Genomic DNA, 18,307 nt, shown 5'->3' with positions numbered 1-18,307 from the left:
ACTTTCCTTTGGATCGACTTGGGCATTGCATCAACATTGTGACCAGATGTCCAACCAGCTAGGTATAATTAAAAATTATTTAAATTCAGATTATCAAAGGAGCCCTCACCAAACTCTGTCAGAAATTCCGGTTATACACTGGTACCTGTAAGGTACGATCCACAGAGAATTCTGCCACAAGAATTTCTAGAAAGGGTTTAGTAGTGGCCGAGATGGCACAAATAAAATTCTGCAAGGTCATGGCGACCACATGTGACATCCCTCTCCTCAGAGCTCCTGCCTCCTACCATACTGAATTCAAGCACCCACGCGATGGTTATTTTATGACCCCTGCCCTATTTTTCTCTCTCCCTTCTTTTCTTGCACAGCTACAGAGTAGGGCTGGGCAATATTGTGTGGTTTCCACTGAACACACACATCCTGATAAATTTCACAACTTGATCCGAAATTAGTGTTTTGGAGCAGGGTGGCGCAGCTCGATTGTTTAGTGCAAGATGGCGCAATTAGCCCAGCACTTACATCCCTGATTAAGCTCCCATTTGATACGCTGTCATTTTGTAATTTTCCCGCATCTTGTGTTGCGTTTCAATGGGGTGGTCCCGTAAATTTGGTGGTGCAGATGCAAATTCGAAAGTCAGAAATGCCGGACGTATGCGACCGTCAGTCCCGATAAGCGTGTTATGATATGTTTGATTTTCACCAGCTCGCTAAAGTTAGCTTCACCGCAATACAGCCGTGTTAAGCGGCGAAGCATATACCGGAAAGGGGGCCATTGCCACGGAACACAGTACGTGTCCCCTTAACTATATATGTGCATTAATTTTATTTCTTTACTGAGGGTATGAAAAAAAAGGAAATAGAAAGCCATACTGCTGGTGCTATAGAGAAATGTGGAACTTGCGTTAGCATTGAAAATAAACTTGCTATCTATGCAGGTAATCTCCACCACACATTATTTTTTTTTTAATTTTCAACTCCTGGTTCTGATATTAAGGTGTTAAGCAAAGACGACTATTCACTTTGAGCAGAAAAATTTACATTTGTATTAAGGGGGGACACCCCACTTAAATTTTCATTTTTTATTTGTGGCCACAATTTGATAAAACTTCCATCACCTATGTATTTTGACATGCTGATTTCAAATATTCAGTTGGTTTTCCCATGCAACAAGTACTTTTCAAAATATAAGCAATTCATGTTTTTTTGTATGGACTAATTTGGAGGCAAGTTCTCTCTACAATGCTGGCTGCTAATGAAGGAGACTGGCAGATCAAAATGATGTTGAATGATCGGAGGTTGCAGTGCTACAAGAATGAATGTTCTAAACTGATTTATGCCGAAGTTACAGCATGTCAAACTTTTGTAAGCAGAAGGCATTAGTGTAACCCTGAAGAAATTATTACTTTTTCAAAATTTCTGTAATGATATTTGTTCACATTTTAGGCCTACTGCACTCCCATTTTGTCCACCTTTCTGACGAAAAAAGAATTATTGCAATAAGATGAGTAGAACCAGAAATATCGTCACTCCAAAACTACACTACCATCAAAAATGTCGTTTTGAGAAAACGAGAAAAAACATTTCAGGACATGTTCATGGTGATTACGGCAAATGCTTGAATACTAAATTGATCAAGGATGATACAGGGGTCCAACCAGGCAAGAATGAAACTTTCGCTTCTTTAAGGGGGGACACTGTAATTCAAATAATGTTCATGATGTTTTCCATCAATATTCATGAACTTTCCATTCTTGTTAAGACCTTTGTGCTGATTTCAAATATGTAATTATTTTTCCAAATGGCCATTTAGTTCTGAAGATAAATGAAATTCACTGTTCATAATTTGCAGAAATAGGGGAAAAAATGCGCTACGAAATCCGCATTGGCACATGCCTGGGTACTAGAAAACATAAGGAACATAATGGTAGGGATACTATTCTGATATATCAAATATTAGTAATTTTATAGCAATTCAATCTTTACTGTTCGAATTGTGGCTACCCTACTGTCTGATCTAAAGCAGAATTGAAAATTTTTAAAGCAGAAATTCCAAAATCTGACCGTACATCGTGTACAAGTGAAAAGTCGGTGTTTTGAGAAAACGAGAAAAAAGGAATACATTCACTTTTAATCAAAAGTACAGAAATAATTTTGCATTATTTTGCAGTGAAAGTGGCTAAAAGCCACCAGGAATGTAGCCGCTCTGACCACGGCCACCCAAATGCGGCAAAAACATCGTTTAGCGCCGTTCGCCGATTCCCGGTGGCTTGCATTGCGCGTGCGGCAAGGTTGTTCACGCGGGTCGAGCTCCATGCCGACGCGATATCGCCGCAACACGCGCATGTGATAACGATCTTTATGGCGAGGCCAGATTACCGTTCGCTTTTGCCTACTGCGACGCTGCCGCCGCACACCTTGCACTTGACAACATCAGTCCGTTCGCGGAGTCCTACTGAGGAAAGCGAAGCCTGCCTCGGCGTCGACTGGCGCGGCTGCAACGCCGTCGGCGCGAGTGAGCAAATCCAACCCCCGCGTAGTTGCTGGCGTTGACGCAAGAACTCGAAGTTTTTTTGAGCATTCATCTCCCTCTGCAACAAATCCGCACGTTGCAACATTGCAGTGTCACGCCGAACGCAGCCGCTGTCCGTAACGATTTCACTCATTTGTGAGCTGGCTAGGCATACTTCGGCATCGTCCGCAGTTTCGGCATCATTTGCGGTTGGCGGCGAGCTACTCTCGATGCTTTTAGAAGGAATGGAGCGCTTTTGAAAGTTATAAGCTGATCACTTCTTCTTTCTGCCGAACTTGTGCCCCGTGGCGAACTTTCCCGGTGGATCGGACATCCTTGGGCATGTGCCAACAAACCTACGAGACGCGCAGTCGCGTCGCCTGCGGAGTGGAGCAGACGATGGGAACCTCGCGCAGCCAACCACAGCACGCGTTTTTGGTCACGTGCGCTAGTCAACGAATCGGATCGCGCGTTCGGGCTTTTTTTTCTCCCCGGATTTCAACGTCACTGGCGTACCGACGGAGTCACTTTTGGCGGGAAATTAAAGAAGGAAGGCTCCTCTTTCCAACGAGACCAAGATGGCTGCGATCGCGCGTGTAGAAAAAGAGCTACGCGCTGCGATAAAAAGGGCTGTTTTTGCGCGGAATTCAGCTCACAGTGATGTTACAAATTGATATTGCGGATGAAATACTCTTCCCCGAGATTCGAAACTTGGTGAATTAAAGGAATATTAGCTGTAGATATCGAAAATTTCGTTTTCGAAAAATCTATTTTTTCGCCGCAAAGAGCCGTGTCCCCCCTTAATATAATTATAGCAAATGCTGCCATACTTTTCTTCACCAAATATGTGGTATATGAAGTACTACAATTCAAGATGTTCAATTTGGAATTATTCGGCCAAATTAGTATTTGCTTCGAACTCAATTCGAACCTCAGTGTTCGACTATCCTTACTGCACAGTAAGATGGTTGTGAGCTTGGGCTATAGGTGCATTGTCGGTGAGAACGCTGGCTACAAATGTGGCATGAGAGGGCCACAAGGTGCTGGTTGTTGCTGGTTTCATTTCCAATAAAAAAAAAAAAGGCACAGCTTCTCCCGTCCGAAAAATGGCCTCCAAAATCATTGTTACTTCAGATTAATGCAGACCAGTCACCTTGTAACTCCCGATGGAGAGGAATATCTTCTTCTCAGGAATGCAGAATCCAGTGCTAAGCAGGGCCTTGAGATAAGCCTCATATCTGTTCTCTCCGAAGCAGGCCACCTCTCCCGTCGAGGCCATCTCCACGCCGAGACGGATGTCGGCACCTGCCAGCCGGGAATACGAGAACTGGGGCACCTGCAAAGAAAGTATGGAGAAGGGGTAGTCAGACAGACGGGCTTTCGAAGAGCCGTAAATAACCAAGCTCACGAAACCAACCAGCACAGGAGGACATGTTGCTGGGCTAGCAGGTGCTTGCTAAAGGGCAATGTAATGCAATGAGATACCCACAATAAAATAAACACACAGAGCACAGGCACTAGTGACGTTATAGTACCTGTGATGTCAATGCTTCTGTCATTGTGGTTGTGTCATGCTACAGTACGTCTGCCTAGCCTAGTAAGAGGTGGTCTAATAACTGCGTGCACAACATCGGAGCAAATAGTCACTGCCCCATTTGGTAGCTAGCAAAGAGCTGCACATAACAGAATGAACCGTGTGTGTCTCACCATCCATAGTTTGGCCACCCCTGGTATAGAAAACAATATGAAACCTCACCTACTAGTCCAGCTCTCACTATTGATGCTGTATAAGGGAAGGCTTTGAAGGGTTCTTTCATTTGAAATGTCATTGTTAAATTGCATGCAGCAGGACAAGGACGGGGCGGTGTTGCGATTTCTAACATAATAATGTCATCTCTTATTCATTAATATTTTGCTTCTGCTATGTATAATATTCGTCCTCCTGACTGGGGGTTGCACAAGCTCTGCCTTCCCTGGTGTTGCAGCCACCACCCACTTAACACTTTGTAACACAATTGGACATAGATGTTCCACTCTTCTCAACAGCAAAGGGGGCACATTCATCTCATTTGTTTGATGCTGCTTTCTATATATAAACACTTTAAGGAATGAGTACTAACTGGCGACATGCGTGCAAAATCTAGAAAAATTGCTCTTATTGTAGGAACACTTCCCGAAATTGGCCCACATTTGCTCGTGAGAAAAAAGTACAGGTGTGCAAATATGAACAGAACGGCCACAGACTACCCAGTGGCCCAGGTAGGCGGGCAAATGGTGAAGTACAAACACACAGATACGCCCAAGAAAGTGCATGAAGTACCCAAAGGATGCTAATGCATTAAAAAAAATCATTTAAATTTCTCCGTTGGTGGGCACAGTCCAACCCACATCATAAATATTCAAACAATCTTGTTTGAATATATATTCGCATATGCACTATGAATGAATGTGTGATGCATGTGTGAGGCACTAGATGGCACAGTGTGCTTAGAAGGAAGTGTGTGAGATCATACACGCCTTATACGTGGCACGCTTCGGTGCTTGCAATACGGTATGACATTCCCTCTATGCTAAATGCAGTAATGTCAACATTCACAGTGAGATGGCTTCTACAGATTTTTATTCATCTGCAAACCGAGAGACACATATAAATGTCCTGTGCTAATCTCTGGCCGATTAGACTTCCTTTTCTAAAAAATAGGAGGTTCTAAAAAAAATGGCTGTTCACACCGTTAGAACCAGTTGAAAGTGTGATACATCTGCTGATAAAGCTGGTAGTCTGATGAATCCCATGATTCTCCCCCACCCGTGTTCCCACGCTTAAGGAGAAAGATATGCGCTGACCTTGACCCCAACCCGGGCAATGCCAAAGGTGACATCACGAAATTCGACAGGGAGTCCAAGGATGACTTGGGTGGCCAGTGCGACGAAGTCGCAGTTTAGTGTCTTGGAGACGAAAGGGAAGGAGCGGGAAACACGCAGGTTGCACTCAATCACCCTCAGCTGGTTGTCCTGCAGGCAAAAAGAGCAAATGCACATTAACGTAGTTCGACAAGGTGAGGAGGAGGATTGTGGGCATGTGACAACATCAAGGATTGAAACACAATAAACACTTGCCACGTGTTACTCTTTTCAAGGAGCAAAGCAGAATGTCAATCAAGACTTCAAGACGAAGTATATAGCAGCCAAATAATTTTATTGTGACAGTAGCAATAACAGCGGAATCTGGTTAGTACAAACCCACATAATGAAAGCTTTCGGTTTATTTTGACACTGCGGTCCTGTCAAAATCATGTGCATTTATATGTACAAAAGTGCCCGATAGTTCAAACACAGAAGTGTTTGCAACAGTTAATTTGGTCATACCTGGGCAGCACATGTCTAGCTGCAGTGAAGCCACGCTTCCGAAACTCATCACTTGTGTTAGCTCAGTGCGCATGCGCTGTCTAATGCAGCGCTGCACGTAAGACTTCCATGCAATGAGCTTTCTTTAATTCGAACACTGCTTCATTCTAACAAACTTTTCCGGGCCCTTTGAGTTTGGATTCTAAAGATTTCACTGTATATGGAAGCTCGAGGCACATCAAGGCCCTTGTTGCGATGCTGTTCTACTCAACAATGCATGCGCAGCTTGTCCAAGGATGCTCTCCAGAGACGCAAAGTGAATTTGGCAGCCAAAACAAAGCAAAGCCGTCACACAATCAATGCTACACTCAATCACCTCGGTGGCGAAGCCAGGGCAGCATTTTGCTTTTTGCTGCAGGCATGGGTGTTGTGCACAGGCCACCGTAAGCACACTAGCATTCCTGTTGAGCTGCCGTGTGTACGCACTGTTCTGAGTGAAACGGGCAGCAAATGTCAAGCTAAGGTTATTTAATATTTCACTGGGCACTAACGCCAACAGCTTTGCGCCAGTCTCATCTTGTGCACCATCGACGTGCAACATCTGTCACGCCACTGGCAGCGCTCATCCGCCAAGCATTGTGAGATTGCCCGGTAGCTTCCGGGTGGTTGTTCCTCCTGCTCAGCAGGAGTTGCCTTGCGTGCTGCACCGCACCAAAATGTCACACAGAGCACCACCCAAGGAGTTCCAAGCGCACGGCTAAACCTTATATTGCTGTCAATGCTTTGCCCTTTTGGGCAAGACGGCCAACATTCTTTTCAGACACTTCATTTTATGGACTTGCTCCATTATTAAAACACCCTTGTAGCACTGTCACCTTGTTGGTAGAACCAACGTATAACAGCAACCAAAATTTCACACGCTGCATCGTTCCTCGGCAAGCTTTGTTTCATGCCTACACATGAAACATATCTCGCCTCCGCCATGGAAGCCATTGACATGTAATCTAAATAGTCTCACCAGAAGGACCCAACTCACCTTCGCAATGAGCTGCATGTTGTATGGTCCGCTGACAATGAGTGCCTCGCCAATGGCCTGGCAAATAGAGCGGATCTTGGCGAGGGTCTCAGAGTTCAGATCCTGAGGTGGAGTCACGAGCGTAGCATCTCCAGAATGCACACCGGCATTCTCGACATGCTCAGAGACTGCCATGGCTACCAGAACACCGTCCTTGGCCACAGCGTCCACGTCGATTTCCTGTGTGCAGTTTTCGCGACTCGTGTCAGACTCATGTCAGATGGCAAGTGATTTTGTGAACCCCTTTCCAATGTGGCACAACTCTCAATGAAGTTCTAAAATTATTATTAGTAATATTAATAATTCTTCATTACCAAACAAGTAGCAGTTATAACATACAAGCCTGCCAAAGCCACAGAGGGCTTGAAAGGCAAAACGTGTCAATCAGCAGGCAAATTACAAACAAAACATAACAATAAAAAAATTGTCTTCACATATTGCACAAATATGTAATAGCTGTTTGCAAGCATTGCCACAGATCCTAACAAAGCATACAATTCACATTGATGAAAAGATAACATTGAGTACAAAATGAATTCAGAGGCAAGTAAACAATTTTTGAAGAGCACTAACAGGAGGTCAAGGTAGCACCCAATGAAACTAAACTGAAACTAAAACCTCTAGCACTAATACGAGATCAGAGATTAAGGCATCATAGAGCTTCTTTTTCAACTTGTACATAGTCTTGACCTGAAAAACACAAACTTATTGAAACACAGTAAAAATGCTGGGCCGTGAAAAATCTCTTCAAATTAAGCAGATCTTCTAATTACCAAAAAAATAAAATAAAAGGAGAACAAGAAGGTCAGTACTGTATGCTACAAGTATGTCAAGTTTATTTTTTATGTAGCAGGACCACTTAAAGTGATCCCTGATGTAGGATTGTTTGGTGTAGTAGTTTGCTGCACAAAGGTCAGGTTCCCTAGCCTGCTAATCATGCACCTCTCAGAGTTCAACAAAGCTCCGAACAATGTTCACAGACTTAATAATCGTCACTAAAGCAGGTGCACAAATAGGCTCATTATTAGGGGTGTGCGAATATTCAAAAACTTTCAAATTATTGAGTATTATATTCTTAATATTTGTATTTGATCAAAAAACTAGGTATACGAAAATTTTAGTATATTCGGTTGGATACGAATATTCAAACAAATCAAATATCTTGCTGGCTGTGTGGGAGAAAACATGGTTCATAGCACTTGATTTTAACAATATATGTCTGGTTTTGTGCTTTATTAATTATGCAATAACTTCCTTCTGCTGGCGAAAGAGCATGCTTAGCCACTGGACGTCTAAGCTTTGTGGGAAAGGCAACCTCTCAGTAGCAAGGGGCATGGGTTAGTGGAGAGTGCGGGTGCACTCTTTTGCAATGGCACCCCCAATCTGAGTTTATTCCTTGACAGAAAATGTGACAAGTGACCGCTGGCACAGGGTCAAATGCATGTGAATTTACGGGCATTTGATGTTGCAGAATAAGGCACAGGTTGGCGAGGACAGAATGCTAGCGAGAATTCCTCAATTTTCCAAGTTAACATAAGTTAAACACATAATCTTTCAGTATAATGGCTTAGCAGTCCAAGTTTTTATCGCTGACAATGTAATCGAAACGCTCGAACATGATCGATTCGTATTCTTAATTTTTTTATTCCCGCACTCCTGCTCCTTATTGTCCCTGCCATTGTCTACTGGCACATTGTTGGTGACTTCGCATTCCACATTAGCGTACAATGTCTTCAATGCTGCCACTATGTTCCAGTAGTTGATGAAGCCTCGCCTGTCACTCCCACAGCCATCTTCGTACACTAGCTGAACCATGCACATGATCGAGATTTGTCACGTAGTTGGGATTCGAACAAGTAGTACAACACACTGGCAGTGGAGAAAATGTGACAACACATGCGGTGCATCTGGCATGTACACGAGAAAAACAGGAAACAGAAAAGCAAAAGTGGCCAGTTGTTGATGATGATGATTTGCTTCTTTTAAGGGGGCAGGGAGAGGTAGTCTGCTAGCCAGATCAGAATAAACAGGAATTTAATGTGCACCACCACACTACATAGGCACTTTGTACAGCTGTACGGCCTATCAGCACCCACATCGCAAAATCTAGTGTTTGCTCAATCGATGGTGTCTGAATAGCAGCCTCAGTAAAAGTGCTCTCGGAGTCTGATCTTGAAGGCCATGGATTTATGTACTGGAAGTGCAAGAGGCAATTGCAGGTGCTGGAAACACATAATGGCCGCCATATTTCTGACATCAGGTCCGAGATACCTGCTTTGCAACATGAAGGTCTCATAGGCTACAACTGAAAACTATAAATTATCTGCATGGATTCTAAGTGATATGATATAAATCATAATGCATAAACTCTACAAATTAACTGGACTTTCAAATCAATCGAGATTGAATACTGAAGTTTTACTGTATAATCAGATATGAGTGTGGTGTGATTGGAAACTATATTTTGCTTAACGAGGTACAGTCAGGCTATCAAACCAAAACTAAACCGGCGAAAAAAAGAAGATACTTTTGCTTGACCCGAAACTGAACAAAATTCTGAAGCGAAATTGAAAGGAAGAAAACGGTTTTTGGTTCATGGTTGCCCACATTTCCTGGAGCTTTTCATCCATGCATTTCCTGCTCAACTAAGCTACCTCAGTGGTAAATACACACAGTCTTCGCGTGATTTCAAGTACGGCTTTCAGAGCATTATATCAAAAGGCAGATTAGGTGCCGTGTTACCATGACACTATTTGCATCGTGTTCGACGTGCGGACTTGCCAGACTGTGATGTGTGCAAAGCACCTGAAAGAATGGAGCCCATATACTTGTTTGTTTCCAGTATGACTGCAAATGACAGCTATTCCCCTCTTCCTTAACACCAATTAACAACAGGCCGTTCAGTGAAAAAGTGTTACTGGGCCACTGACTTGATATATCAGTGATAGTGAGCCTGACAGCCAATCAGAGCCTCTAGTGCTCCCGTCATGCAAGTTGTCTCGCTGCTTTTCTCGCTCAACTGTGTCTGAGCCTTGTGGACCTTCTCCCGGAGTATTGCCATGACGGCTAGTACGAAGCAGCAGAAATTGCTTTTCACTGCGATGCTCGAAATCATAATCGAGTCGAGTGCCGTGAGAAGAAGTCGGACGTCGCTGCAGTGACGTCGGACTTCTTTGCAGTGACGTCTGACTTCTTGACAGTTTGTGAGTGTGCATCATGGTGTCATGACTACGGGAAAGCTTGATCATGGGAAATCGAACACAAGTGAAAGCGGGCACAATAGGAAAAGCAACGAGGGCCCTTTGCTCACATCCTCTGAGGTGATTGGTGCACTCGCACTAGTCTGGTGCTTCTGTGCGAGTGTGGAAGGTTGTGGCCTCAGCTGCCCCACTCCTTGGACAGTGTGGAGAAATGTGTGCTGTCGCAGGCAGCGAAGTTGCTCAAACAGCAGATACAGGACTATTTCACATGAAACTAGCTAGTTTAATCAGTAAGGTACTTTTACACATGGTATGAGCCTTTATGACGTCCTATTCTTTAGCAGGCTTACATCGAATTATGCCCTAGATTGAATTGAAGGCCGCTTTTCTTGCGAGTTTGATATAACCAGGTTCAACTATAGTACATATTTAATTCTTGAGTCGAACTATTCGAATGTTCACTATTCAATTAAATGATATTTGAGTATTCGCACACCCTTACTCAAAACGAAAACAGTAACGAAAAAAGTTTTGGTTTGACACTTTGGGTACAGTAAGCCCTCAATGTAACGAAGTCACCAGGACAGGAAGCTGACTTATATGCAGCTTTTTCTTCAAAGAGGAGGAGCTATAGGAGAGTCATAGTAACTTGAGAAAGTGAGAAGCTTCAAACAAAGTGATATTTTGAAGGAAGTGACTTTGCTATAACGACGGTTTACTCCATCACCTAACATTCCTTGGGTTGACGTTATGAGCAGGGACGATCTAGAGCTGCCCAATGCTAACACTTATCCAGCAAAATGATAAATGGGGATGAGTATAAGCAAGCAGACGACACAGGAAACTTTTGTCCTTTTGACTTTTGCCTTGTTACGTGTTTGCGGTTGCTGTTTTTCTTATCACTGTTGATGCGCAATATTATTTCAAGTTTTTAAAGGGACACTAAAGTGAAAAATGATTTCTTCTGCATCAGTAAATAACCGTTCTACAACAACAAAGACACCGCTCTTACAACGATAAGACGTTTGTTAAGCCAGAAAAAGCGCAAGAACGAAATACGGGTGACGACGCCTACTTAAGTTCGTGCACCTGGGGGCTGTGACGTCTTGGATTTTGATGGCATCTTCTAGGGCCTACTAATTATATATAGCGGTACAGATCGACTACGTTGTGTTCTAAAGGAATCAAATATTAAAGATGGCAAGTTTCGGAAACCTTTATTCAGCCAATGCGGCCCAAATGCGAAAACATACTTTGGAATACCTGATGTTACGCTGACGTACCGGTGCTGGGGTTTCGGCGTGAAATTCAAATACCGATACTTGGACCTTCATTTTCTCATCAAATAATCAAACTTTTTTTTTAGTGACTGCCTGCAGGGTTCTCAAGCAATGCTTCATTAGTCTAAACTGATTTATTGTTTCGCTTTAGTGTCCCTTTAAGTGCAATCTGCCACATTACTTGTGCATGTTTACGCACATAGTGTGCTTATCGCTCAGAGTGTCTTCAACACCATGCTTCCTGCTCCTTCACAAATGTTTGCCATGATGTACACATGTTATCAAGAAATTTCCGCATCGTGTACGCAGCAAATGGCCAAGAGCTGCTCCAGTTCCGATTCAACGACTGCTGACCGTGCTTGCCACTGTCATAGTCTTGAGCAGTCAGCTTAAAATTATCACCGGGTTTAATGTTCTAAAGGAATGCACAAGCTTTGAGGAGCACCACAGTGGCGAGAATTGGATACATTTTTGACAACCAGGAGCTCTTTAATCTGCACCAAGTTGAAAACGTACACAAGGGTTCTCTCACTTCAACCCCATTGTGGTAGAATACTAAAACATACGCTGGGAAAATAAAAGCCCCAACTTCATGCTCAGCAGCAGAGTGCCACAGCAACTGTGCCGCAACAGCAGCAGTCATTTAAGTACTGTTTTTTTTTTTTTGTGCCCAAACTCGCCCAGTAAATGGTTTGATCGTTCATTCACTCGTTCTGCGAGTATTCCAGCATACCGCATTTATTTGGATCTAGGCTAAACATGATTTACAAAACTCCTAGATTGGCTTAGATTTGAGGATTTATTTAGGAGCTGTGGCAACTGGAAAAAATAGTGTGCCACTACCACAAAACAGTAGTGTGCCGATTGCTCTAAACTTCCAGAGCCGTGCAACACTATAGCTCACCGTGATGGCGCAATATTTTAACCACACTTGGTTAAAATATTAGTGATGGTGCTTACAGTGAGCGGGGGCAAGTGTGCGGCTGGTGCTGGATATTAATAAGAGTCATTTGTCGTTTGTGGGTGTTGTCATTCCCTGTCTTAGTCGGCTTGCATTCAAGGAAAATCGTCTTTTTCTGACCTCCTGAATTTGTGGGATCAGCTCAGAATAGTGCAGGTACGGTATTCACTGTCATTGCTACACGAAATCATGAGGCTTCACAAAATAGTTTTTTTTTCCCCCAGATTAACAGCTCACCTTGGCTTCACAGATGAACTTGGAGATAACCACAGGGTGCTCCTTGGAGACAGCACTGGCCTCATTGAGATAACCCTCGAGGTCGCGATGGGAGTAGGCCACATTCATGGCTGCTCCACTCAGCACATAGCTGGGGCGCACCAGGCACGGGTAGCCAACCTCCTCGCAGAATGACTTGATATTCTGTGCCCGGAATGGAGGGAGGCAGAGATCGAGAAACGAACAGTGCCAAGAACAAAGTCATGCACCTTGCTATATGCCCTTTTACAGAAGCCCTGTCCCACTTTGCTATGGCTGCTAAATGTTATCAAAAAGCACTGCTTTATGGAACTTTTCCTATAAGAATATTTTAAAAGCATTTTGCTTTGCAGTCTAGAAACACAAACGGTTGCCTATCATTGCTCCTGAGGTCTTTCCTCTCCGTTTGTCATCTCTAGTTTGTTTTATCGCATGACGCATAGTTACGCTCTTGTATTAATGAAGGGCTGCAACAAACATTATCTGGTCAAGTAAAGGAATCATTAGCAAAACAGGTCACTGACACTGTCAGAAGCATACATTGATGTTTTTAACATCTTTACAAATTCACAACATACTGACATTTTAGTATGTGTACAGTTACACAACATGCTGATGTCTCAGGATGTGAACAGGTCCATAACAACGGATCTGTACAGATTGTGAAATGTCAATGCATGTTTTTCACAACTGTCCCCAACTCGTTTTACGAGTCATGGTCATGCTCTATCTCCTTTTGCTTTGGCTGCTTCACTGTATGGGTTCTATATGCTGCATAGACACTGTCTCACCAAATCTACATTGTGGAAGCTAAAGCTAAATGCAGAGAAAAGTGGAGACGCACAAGCCTGTGACCACCGCGTGTGCACAGAAGTACAACAGAATCCCGAAGTTCCTTGTTCACACAAATTTCTGGTCAATGTTTATGTTAAACTAACAAAAAGTACCCTGTTCCGATTATGGAATTCAAGCCTCATGTTCCCCGATGACATCTTTCTCAGATGCAATTTTGTTTTTCAGAGACTTAAGAGTGTTAGTGACATATACACGAGGCATTTTAGTTGAAAACATGACTTGACAGATTGTCTCTACACTCCTATGCATCACAAAATCAAGTAGCGAAGACACCGATTGGCACACAACTAGTAGCTCTTCCAAGACATGTCCAAAATTTCAGCATCATTCGAGTTTTTGTTAGTGCCATTTTAACTCTCTCTCAGTTCTCTTTGAGTGAACACATGTGCTAGCTATGCAACCCTAGAGGGACAATAACAGAAGGCCAATTATCCAGCGAATGATGGGAGGGATTACGTTTGCTGCAGGCCTCCGCTAAATTCATTCACAAGCAGCGAGGTTGCATGCTTTTTCTTAGAAACATGTTCCATCTTCAGAGGGAGTTTCATGTGGCCGCACCACTTAAACAGGGCATGACATTGTTATCTCAATATACTCACTGAGGTACAGAGGCAGATGCCTCATGTGCACAGTTCTTTGGTCATGGTGGACGCAAAGACTACAAACAAACCTTTCACTGGTGTGCGAAAGAAAGAAAGAAAGGAACCAAAATGGGCTCCCTTGTCCCACCTCTAAGTTGGTGAGCTCCTTCCACTGTGGTTGGGAGATGCCAATGGAATCCAGCATGCGGGAGAACTTGAAACGGTTTTCGGCACAGTCAATCGACTCCGGAGACGTGCCCAGGATGCGTGCCTAAAATTAAAGAAGGAAAAAAAGAAGAATGGAATATGCTCTGACATAAAGTTCATTTAGTGAAACTTCCAGTCGCATTTGCAAGTAAAAAAAAAAAAAAAAGAGGGATGGCAAGGAAGAAGGCATTTCTCAATAGTTTCACAAGCCAACAACTGCAGTGTCTCAAAGCTACGTAAGGAGAGGTTGCACAGTGGTTGACAGAGAACACACCTCACAACATCTCGGGTATAGTGAACATTCAACAGCATGTATGAAAAAGGACAGGTCAAGGCGACACACTACGTGTGTCTCCTCTTCCTGCCCTTCGTATGCTCAGTGTTCACTTCGATCCAAAACCAACTATCTCGGCAACAAGTCATGACAAAGCTTGAGCAGGCAGTTGTTTTTCTGTCTATTATACAGTGACAAACAGAGCTACACAAACCCGATGGCGACTGACTTCAGCAGGCCACAAGCACAGGCACGTTAATGCCCACAAAAGCGGAGGAAAGCGTAGCGAGTGTGATCACTCAGCTTGTACATACAGCACTGCATGGGTCACACAGAGGTTGCAAACTACACTCCTGCTGCTCGTTTAGTTTTTGCTTGATCGTGCTTGCTGAATAATACCGATGTACATGTGCGCACACATTGAATGCACACACAGCATAACGAGAGAAAAACCATAGTTGTCACCTGGCTAGTTTGGACTTTATAACAGCCTTAAAAAGTTGTGAGCATTAAAGCCCTGTTAGCCGTTACCTGTTGTCGGCTATATGCTGCAAAAATCAGCCTTTTCCTTCACCCCAAAACACGTCTCAATTTTCATCCTTGCATTCGTAAAAAATGTTGATTTAGAAATTTAGCAGTATGAGCCAGCCCCTTATCTGTTTGTTTCTCTTGAAAGTGAGCACTGTGAAAAGCATTGAACTTACAAGCTTAACATCACTGGTGCAGTGAGGCATATTTTTTTAACACTGCCAATAGATTTCAATGTAGAAAGTAACTTTGTTGCTCTTTTCCCTTTTCCTTACTGACTTGGAAAAAAAAGAAAGAATGAAGCAAATCAAGGCAACTGCTCTTGACAGTAGTGCAGGTCAAGCTCTGCCGCTCACCTTTTGCCTGTACAGATCCATGGCAATGTTGTTGGGCAGCTGGCCCCCCATGTTCAGAATAATGCCCTCAGGTTGCTCCAGGCAGTAAATGTCCATCACGGTCTGCAAATACAAGTGAAAAGTGAAATTCAAACTGAAAAGCAGATGAAATTTAATCTACAGCTAAACCTTGATATAACAAAGTAAACTGGCATTTTATTTTGTTATCTTGTAATTTTGTTATGTTGACAATCAACATTTTACGCAAATAAGTACAGTTGCCAATGGATTTTTCTGTCACAGAAGGGGCTGTAAAAGTTTCAGGATTACCAGGGCAGTTGGATAAAACTAACTTCAATGAGAAAAAAAAAATGTTTGCTGAATTTGAGTGTTGGCAACGAAAGATATGGTTTCATGCTGTGTTGACGATATCTTCACAGTTACAGTACGAAGTAAAGCCTGAGAAGCTTTCACATCCACTCCACTGCTGTGACTGAGAGTGTCACCCGCAGTGGGATGAACGACGCCATCGTGAAGAGCGCAGGCAGAGGGGAGCGAACACTTCATCTGCCACTTGTTTCAACGCGTCACTGAAACTCGAGATTACGCAGTCTGTAGTGCTAAAGGCACGGGAAGACAGCGCACACGAAGCCACGGCCATCTTGGCTTTCCCATCTCGGCCATCTTGGCACCCACACCAGATTACGTCTAACATAGGGTGCGTGGGCTGCGTATGCGCTCGGCTGCACTGACAGCATGCAGCCCGGCTAGAAGAGAGGGCACATGCTGACTCAACCCACTTTGTCCTTTTCAAAATTTCATTTTGTCTAGACTGTTCGTCTGCACCAGGCATCCTCAAACTGGGTTCTGTGAACAGCATTCTAAGATTTCGAAAGCGGCCAAAATGAATCCGACTCCATCCCTCATTGGCTGGTTTACTACCTTGTTTAAGTGATTTTGTCATTTGTGCAGTTCTGTTGTTCTCATTTTTTAAGTCAGCCCATTGTTGATTCATTGCAACAAACGTTGCGAGGCTGTCAAGGAGCACACTAGCAAGAAAAAGAATAATGAACTATGGGTGTGGGAGAGTTTTTCGTGGCACTCTGGTAAGGCTGGTGGGCTTCCCCAAGGCCTGAAACATTGGGAACCCCTGGCCTATACTATTGAAGCAATCTTTGCAAAGCTGCAGGACTGGTAATCCTCTAATTTTCTTATTAAGAGCCACCAAAGAGCACCTCAGCAGACAATGTGCATTGTTAGCACACTCATGAGTTTGCACCCATTGGGGCTTATCTCGTCCCCACAACACTGCTGCGTGCTTGGTCCTTCCAGGTCACAAACCAGATGCACGTTATCAGCATGACACAGCATTATCGACAGGAAAGTAACCAGCGCAGAGTTTTCAAGAAAGGAAACGTGAGCAAGGCAGATGATGATTATTGTTGTTGGACAAGATAAGACCCAAAGGATGTAAACTTTTTTAAGATTGCAGTTAGCACGTGTGTTGTAAACCCCAGCCCATTTTTGCCTGATCTTGGAGGCCATACCAAGGAACAGAGCTTGTTCTAAGCGTTCCGGGTCATGCGTCACTTCGTCGAACGATAATGGCAGCATTTGTTCGGCTTTGATATAAGAAATGTCTGTTTTCGGGAGCTTTTGGGATGCATCCACTCGTATTTCAAGCACAAAATTTTTCATGATCCACACCATCTGAAGGTAGGCATATTTCCGCAATCCAAAATTTCGTTGCGCTTGTCCTTTACCACACTCAAATTAAGCTAAATTGTGGAATTTTACATGGCAATACCACAATATGATTACGAGGCACACCGTAGCGGGGGACTCTCGATTAATTTCGACCACGTGGCGATTTTAGATGTGCACCCAATGCACGGTACACAGGAGTTTTTCTACATCCCACCAATTGAAATACAGCTGCCATGGCCGGGATTTGATCCAGCACTCTCGGGTTTATTGCAATGCCGTAGCCACTATACTCTCAAATTAACGCTTCTGAATTTAAGAAGACACTTTCAAGTACTACTCCCTCAGGACCTCAGCGGACTCCCTGGATCCACCAAGGCCCAGCAATATATGCTTCCAAGCCACCTTGCGGCGGCCCTGCCTTGTCCTGCTTTGTCATAGCTCCACCGTCCCCAACCTCCATACTCTTTCTCTCTGACCATCCCCCTTCCCAAAGTGTCGTCGAACCGTGCTTCCAATAAGGCCGCACAAGCTTGCACCTCCTTTTCTTGAAGTTCTTGTCTGCCGAGTGTTAACAACATTCGGTTCGGATCATTTGCCAGCGGCCGCGCAGAGAGTCGAGTTTTGCACCAAAAGGTGGTCGGGAGTCGACTTCAGCATTGTGCTAGGCTTAGTCACCGGGACTAATGTTTTCTGATACATCAAGACATTATTTAAACAGAAAGTTTATATTTGTTGAAATACTGCACCCTGAAAATTATATTTTGACATTTAAAATTCTTTTTTCGTGAATGAAACAATGATGTTTTTATAAACTTTTTTTTTTACAAAGTTAATGTTTAGGTATTTCTTCTCGACTTCTTAATAAACAAGTGTTTGGGGACTAGCACCATCAGAAAGAATGTTTTTTCCTCATCAATTTATGCTGCATACACTTTAGTACCAGGCATGCTCTGTGATAGCAACAAATGTATTTGCTAGACTACCCAAGAACTGCTGCATTTCCTGCAGGCAGCAAAGTGCTAACGGCTTCAGTGGCCACTTCGGAATTTTCCTATGGTGTCTCCAACAACGCACACCCTGTTCCCACCAAGTTCCATTAACATAAGCCAGAGAGTTCTGAAAGGAGGCGCTGTTCAATGCCCCATTGAGCCCCAAAGCACAATTAATGCGACCTTCATGTAGGGAAGTTCTGATC

The 18,307-nt window shown here is 43.6% G+C and overlaps 1 protein-coding gene across 1 annotated transcript in view; it reads right to left on the bottom strand.

Moving 5' to 3' along the window:
• The window catches only part of r (carbamoyl-phosphate synthetase 2, aspartate transcarbamylase, and dihydroorotase rudimentary), a 184,959-nt gene that overhangs the window by 73,062 nt on the left and 93,590 nt on the right, over positions 1–18,307 (bottom strand). The window contains exons 20-25 of the mRNA XM_055069310.2: positions 15,427–15,528; positions 14,210–14,332; positions 12,608–12,790; positions 6,891–7,109; positions 5,354–5,521; positions 3,663–3,845 (exon numbers count right to left, since the gene is read on the bottom strand). Coding sequence (XP_054925285.2) covers positions 3,663–3,845; positions 5,354–5,521; positions 6,891–7,109; positions 12,608–12,790; positions 14,210–14,332; positions 15,427–15,528 — 978 coding nt within the window. The remainder of the gene's footprint in view (positions 1–3,662; positions 3,846–5,353; positions 5,522–6,890; positions 7,110–12,607; positions 12,791–14,209; positions 14,333–15,426; positions 15,529–18,307) is intronic.

The sequence above is a fragment of the Dermacentor andersoni genome, chromosome 9, assembly GCF_023375885.2.
Source record: "Dermacentor andersoni chromosome 9, qqDerAnde1_hic_scaffold, whole genome shotgun sequence".
NCBI lineage: Eukaryota > Metazoa > Arthropoda > Arachnida > Ixodida > Ixodidae > Dermacentor > Dermacentor andersoni.
The sequence above is the reverse complement of the archived record's forward strand: the minus strand, read 5'-3'. Positions and strand labels throughout refer to the sequence as shown.